Source organism: Pithys albifrons, chromosome Z, assembly GCF_047495875.1.
Source record: "Pithys albifrons albifrons isolate INPA30051 chromosome Z, PitAlb_v1, whole genome shotgun sequence".
Taxonomy (NCBI): Eukaryota; Metazoa; Chordata; class Aves; order Passeriformes; family Thamnophilidae; genus Pithys; species Pithys albifrons.
In genome coordinates this window covers 62298410-62304653 of record NC_092497.1, presented here as the reverse complement: position 1 = coordinate 62304653, position 6244 = coordinate 62298410, and the positions used below count along the sequence as shown (strand labels likewise).

General features: G+C 46.7%; 1 protein-coding gene across 1 annotated transcript; it reads left to right on the top strand.

The window, feature by feature from the left end:
- The first annotated feature begins 2736 nt into the window (after positions 1–2736).
- Positions 2737–4324, top strand: LOC139685049 (heat shock factor protein 5-like). Its single transcript, XM_071581566.1, is given in 3 exon segments — positions 2737–2781; positions 3768–4169; positions 4172–4324. Coding segments are annotated over 3 exon segments (600 nt in total).
- The last annotated feature ends 1920 nt before the right edge of the window (positions 4325–6244 follow it).

Here is a 6244-nt window from a genome sequence, read left to right as displayed (position 1 = left end):
AGCAAGTTCAGAGTATAAAATGGATTGCTGGAATCAAAAAAGGCTCAAATGTGTTTTGAATTTCATGGTTCTGTAGGAACATGTAAAGGAATGGAAACAAATACCTTGCCCAAAGTGAGAGAAGAATGTTTTCTTCGAGTTTTTGTACAATCACCCACATATGCACAAGGAACTTGCCCAAGTTGAAAATAACTGCAAGTTATTCTGTGAATTAGGTGCTGCTTGTTGTTTCAGGTTTGGCCTAGCTCTTTTTACCAACCCTGGACTGCTCTCCTCCCTCCTTTCAAAGTCTTCCCACCAAAGAGAAAAAAAAAACTGAAAAGAAAAAACTCAAAGAAACTGAACTGAATTAAAAAGAAATTATATTTTCTAACATCTACAACCACATATGCAATTTGCACACACTATGTGGGGCCCCACCCCAGGGGAAAAGGGAAAAAGGAAGAGGGAACAGGTAACAAGGAATAAGGAGGGACAAAACCAAACCAAAACAAATGAAACAGACAAATACAATTAAAAACTTTGAGAAAGGAGGAGAACAGGCAATGGTACAATCTCACCACGTCCCAGGCTAGGAAACCAACTGAAACAAGGGACCGTCAAGGTTCCTCCTGCTCCTCTCAGCTTTGCTGGAAGAAGGAAGACTAAACTTCCTATCTCCCCTCCTCCTCTGTTACGTGGAAAACACGTGTGGAATACTTATGTAATGTCCACTTCCTTAGTTACACCTGGTTACTGAGGAAGCCATGGATCAAACCCATCACACTTGTCCAGACAAAGGCAGACCTTTTTTAGTGATCATTTAATAGAATCAGAGAATTATTATGGATGGAAAAGATCTCCAAGATCATTGAGTCCAACCTTTGAGCAAACACCACCTTGTCAACTAAACTGTATTAGCAGGAAGTGCCGAGCCCACTTGTTTCTTGGACACTTGCAGGGATGGTGACTCCACCATCATCCTGGGCAGTCCCTTCCAATGTCTGATTACCCTTTCAATGAAGAAATTCTTCCTGATGTCCAACCTGAACCTCCTCTGGTGCAGGTTGAGGCCACTTCCTCTTCTCCTGTCACTAAATGCCTGGGAGAAGAGGTCAAACCCCATTGGATACAATTTCCTTTCAAGGAGTTTATCTTGCCACTTTCATGGTCACCAGAAATGCAATAACCTAAACAGAAAAAATTTGCAACTGGCCTTCAATGATTGTAAAGGACAGCAGAGTCTCTGGCCATGGTAACAAGTTACTGGCAGTTCCCTTTTGAGCCTTTCAGTATCTGTTCCTTAACACAAACAGACTTGCTGCTGGAGGTGGTTAACACAAATGGATTGAGATACCAGAAGGCTCTTGCCCCACCAGACTAGCAGGAGATATATAATCTGTCCTCTGGGCTTTCATATCCTCAGTGTATATGTATTTTGTCACAAAGTGCTAGAAGACCTAACTTAAATGACGTCTTGTTATTTTTTTAGTAATGTAAGGAAGAGAAAGCATATCAAAAATGTTGGGAGGGAAATATCTATAAGCCTTACCAAATGAAAAGGTTTGACCTGCCTCTGTCTAGGATTGCCAGAATAGTTTTCTTTATTCCCAGAAGCAAACTGTAATCCAAATCATGCATTGCAGAATGTCTGTAGGATGTTTCCTGGGTAAACTGCTGACAACTAGTTCATCTGAAAGAAAAAGTTAAAAGGGACGTTTTTCTCTATTACTAGTTTTACTTGCTGGTACCATCCTTCTCTCTCATATACATAAGTGATACAGAGTATTGCAGAATAAAAAATCCAAATAAATAAATGTGTCTTGGTTCCCTTCCCTGGGGCTGTTCTAGCTGTGCTTAGTGAAATATTACTTTGTTCTTTGATAATTAGTAAATGACTCCTAATTTCTTCATCACATGCAATTTCACACGCACCACACACACTCTTTTTTCTTACATATGAATGTCCAAACAGCAGACACCAGCTCAGTGCTTCTAGCTCTGAATGTTCTTCATAGTCCAAACAAAAGGAAGTATGAAGAGAGCAACAGAAGTTGCAGTTTACAGGGGAAAAATCAATGGAGCGTGCGTCCAAATCATAGAATTGTGGAATGTTTACGGTCAAACAGAAATGTTTGCTGTCAAACATGTTAAAATAACATGCAGAATTGTGATGCATTCACTAGACAGGCTGGGCTTGTGTGTGCAGGCTTTAGAACAGGATGCAAAGCCAAGAGTTCTAATCCCACTGAATGACGAATTTGTTATTCCTTACCCCAGGATATGACAATATAGAATAAAAGAACTAATCAGGCTGGAAAAGACTCTTAGGGTCAAGTCCAACCATAAACCATAACTTGTTTTAATCCAATTACTTAAACCTCACAGTTTCCTTCAGGGAGGGGAGGGAAGGGAGGGGAGAGGAGACTCCAGAGAAAGGAACAGGCCAGTGGGAGGCAGGAGGCTTCTGTTGTCACTGGAAGGTAAAGATTCACAATAGAGATGTGGAGCAGGCATGTTCCTGATGGACAACAAAAACTCCTGAGCCATGAATGTGACCACTCCTGTTAATACAGTTACATTTCAGTTACCTGTTCTGCATGCAGTTTGACTCAGTTTTAATTCAAACCCACTGCAGCAATCAGACATGTCACATAAGATGACCAACATTCAGTCCTGGTGGTCAGGACTGGGTGTTATTTGGGATCCTCTGTCTCTCTCCACATTGACTTCCTGCTCTCCTCTGTGCATGTGCAGATGAGGACACACCACAAAAACAAAGATGTCACATGGGGCCTCAAGGTAATTGATTGGAATACATGACAAAAGGCATAAATTAAAACAGAGGGGGGGAAATAGGTCTATTTTTGTCCTGCTGTAAATGGAAAAGTGTTCCCAGTTCACAAGACAATTTAAAATAAAAATAAGAAGTGACACAGCACAGATCATTGCAAGATCTCTTTTGTTAGTCCACATTGAAAAGATTTGGTTGCAAAAGGGATTTTGCATTACAATTCTCTCAAGACTAGGGAAAAAATAAATTATTACTGAAGAAGTAAAAATGCAAATCCTCTTGGGAAGACAGCAGCGCAAGTTCATTAAAACTGTAGCCCATTAATTCCTTGAGAAAAGCAAGATCCTTCTCAGGTGTAGGATTTTATCTCTGATGACAATGCTGACAAAACTTCTGCTCCTTCCTGCTGTTGCTCTTGACTCCAACTGATAAATGTTCAAAATCTGCAAAAGACAGGTAGAGACTGCAAGAAATAATGAGCCAATCTGCTGGAAAAGCGGCTAAAATTATGTCTTCTAATCTCTCTTTCTCATTTTGCCTTGTCCTATTATATCTGTCTGCTTTTAGGTAGGGAACTTTGTTAGCAACCCGATGCAAAATACGGAAGCCATTCACTCTAGCATCTTTTTCCCAACTTCTGCTATGTAGAAGACAGAGAGAGATTGCCTTCAGTTTACAAATAGAAACAGTGTGCAATCCTTTATTCAATTTTGACCCCTTTCTGAAACTTACTGCACTTGCTTTGGTGGTTTGGGCTTGTGTCGCAAACTAAGCAGTAGGGACGATTTCAGTTAAATAAAGGGGTTTGGTTCGTGCCACCTCACTAAGACATCTGATGACACGAAAATAATGTAGTGAAGGCCTTGAAATCTTCCCAGCGCTTTCTTGCTCGGAGGCCACCCAAGACAGAGGCAAGTCGTCTACGTCTGACACCGCTGGGGCGCGAAGACAGGGTGCGGGGTGGGTAGCCCGCGACACTCTCGGTCACATCTAGGCTCGCTGTCGCGCCCCTGTCGCGCCCCTGTCGCGATGTGCCGGCAGCTCCCAGGCGGCCCTGGTGAACAGCTCCGGCACCTTCCCCGCCAGGCTGTGGCAGCTGGTGAACAGCCCCCGCGTCCGCTCCGTGCGCTGGGACCCGCGGGCGCAGGGGCTGCTCGTCGACGGGGCGCTTTTCCAGCGGGAGCTGCTGAGCGCGGGCGGCGCCGCCGGGGCGGGCGGGGATGTGGCGGCGGCGGCCCCGGGCGTCTTCAAAGCCACGAACTTCGGCAGCTTCGTGCGGCAGCTCAACCTGTACGGCTTCCACAAGACGCCGGCGCTGGCGGGGGCCGGTGCCGCGGCTCTGCCGGGCTCCGACGGGCCCCTGCTGCACTTCTGCAGCCCCTACTTCCGGCGCGACCCCCCCCCGAGCTGCTGGTGCACATCAAGCGCCTGACCAGGGCCAACAGGGAGCGGCTGGCGGCCGGGCTGGAGGTGCGCAGCCGGCGGCCCAGCCGCTTCCAGCAGCTCCTCAGGGCTGCCCGCGACCCCCGGCGGGACCCTCGGGGACAGTGAGACGGGAGGGACGCGGCGGGTGCGAGGGCGGCTCGGGGTCGGAACGGGCACTGGCCCGAGCCGGGAGGGCTCCCTGTCCTTGCTTGGGCTGCCCAGCCCAGCCCACGCGGGGCAGGACGGGGTTTGTCCTTGGGAAAGGCAGATCTGCTGGCACAGCCCGGGACCTGCTCCCGCGTGTCACGCTCTGCCCGGGGGTGGCAGCACAGTCTCCGCTGGGCTGCGCTGGGAACACCCTCGCCCGGCCCCGCCCAGGGATGTCCCTACTCTCTGCCCAGCCCCGGCGAGATTCAGAGCGCTCTCGCTGAGGCCGTGGGACACGCTGGGGCAGTGGTGTGCGGGGACAGCTGGGGCAGCGTCCTGTCAGTTCTGTGCGGAGGGGAGAAGACCTGGCAGCAGGGTTTCTGTGGGTTGTATCCCGCCAAAGCTAGACAGTTTTCCCGGAGGATTGAATGAGTCCCGGAGGATTGAATGAGTAGGTGAAAACTAAACAGACAAGTTAGTTGTTCTTGAAAAGCCCGATAACATTTTTTTTTCTTTCTAACTCTCCTTGGGAGGATCTGAGTTTCTATCTGCAACATGAAATGCTTTTAGCTGCAGGGATAGAAGGACTTACTTGCTGATAATCCTGCCCTTTTTTGAGGTCTCAAGAAAGGAGGTAATACTTGCATGCTTTTTCCATGCTAGGAGCAGAAAAAAGTCACCTCCATAAGGCAGTTCAAAGAAACATACGTTCATATCTGAATATATGTGCTATAGCTGCATTTGGAGACAAGTACATGGGTACTACAATGGCTCCATGCTGCCTTTTGTTAATCTGGTGGGTCATGAAAAGGACAGAGATACCCATGGTTTGTATGTAAACCAACTCTGGCAAAGACATGCCTCTTGTCATTTTTGTCTAGCAATTTTTGAGATTTAGAACTTGTTACTGTCACTGATCCCTTTTACCAGTCTAACCCCTCAGGACTGGTCTGGTTCTGCACTCTGTTCCAGTCAGCAGCTGAACGCATTTCCTGCCATTCAGGCTTCTGCCCCTGTCAGGATCATGCACAGACTAGTCCTGCAGCCTCCAGAGAAGAGCAAATCAAGGGAGGAAAGGCAGTAGCCAGGCCCTGGGGAACTTGGGAGCAATGAGAACCATCTGAAATAGGACCTGAGCTGTGTTGTGGATGTAAGAGTGATAAACACAGCAATCCTCTGCATGAGACTGGAGCCATCCATGAATATGAGTGTGGAAATCTGACTCATGCAGAAGAGAGAAAGAGTCCTTTTGTATCTACCAAAGGTTGGATGGGACTCTGGTCCATCTGTTGTGTGGAAAAGAGTCCCTGCCCCTGGCATAGCAGTGGGAAACATGGTCTTTAAGGTCGCCTTCCAACCAAAACCATCCTGTGATTCTATTACTTACAAAACCCTGTGCCAAAGGACCAATCAAACACAAGGAACCTGGATCCCCCTCTACATTATTGGAGGTTGCTGCCATGTTACTTGTATCACCTGGAGGCAGGTTTGTTCTTTGGAGAGACTTTCAGGATCCTACAGTGTCTATAGGTGACTTTATAACTCAGTGACAGAAGAGATGTCAGGACAGATTCTTTGCAAGCACAGTATTGGTTAACCTGCCTGTGAGCCTGAGGAGACAAAGTCCGTTCCTGTTATTGCAATGTGTCCTATACACAGTACAGGCAATGGATTATTAACATTATTTGTTTTACCCGTTGAATATGCAATACTCATACACAATTGTGTATGCATAAATATTCACTTTAAGTCCTAATTTCCTCTTTGCACAAGAATATGTAATACATCAGAAATATTTAACAAGGAGCCATATTAGCTTTGGGCTTGATAGGATGGGTTGCTGAAAGTGGGAGATAAATTATGGTAACTTGTAATAAATTCCACTCTTTCCAGTTGCGG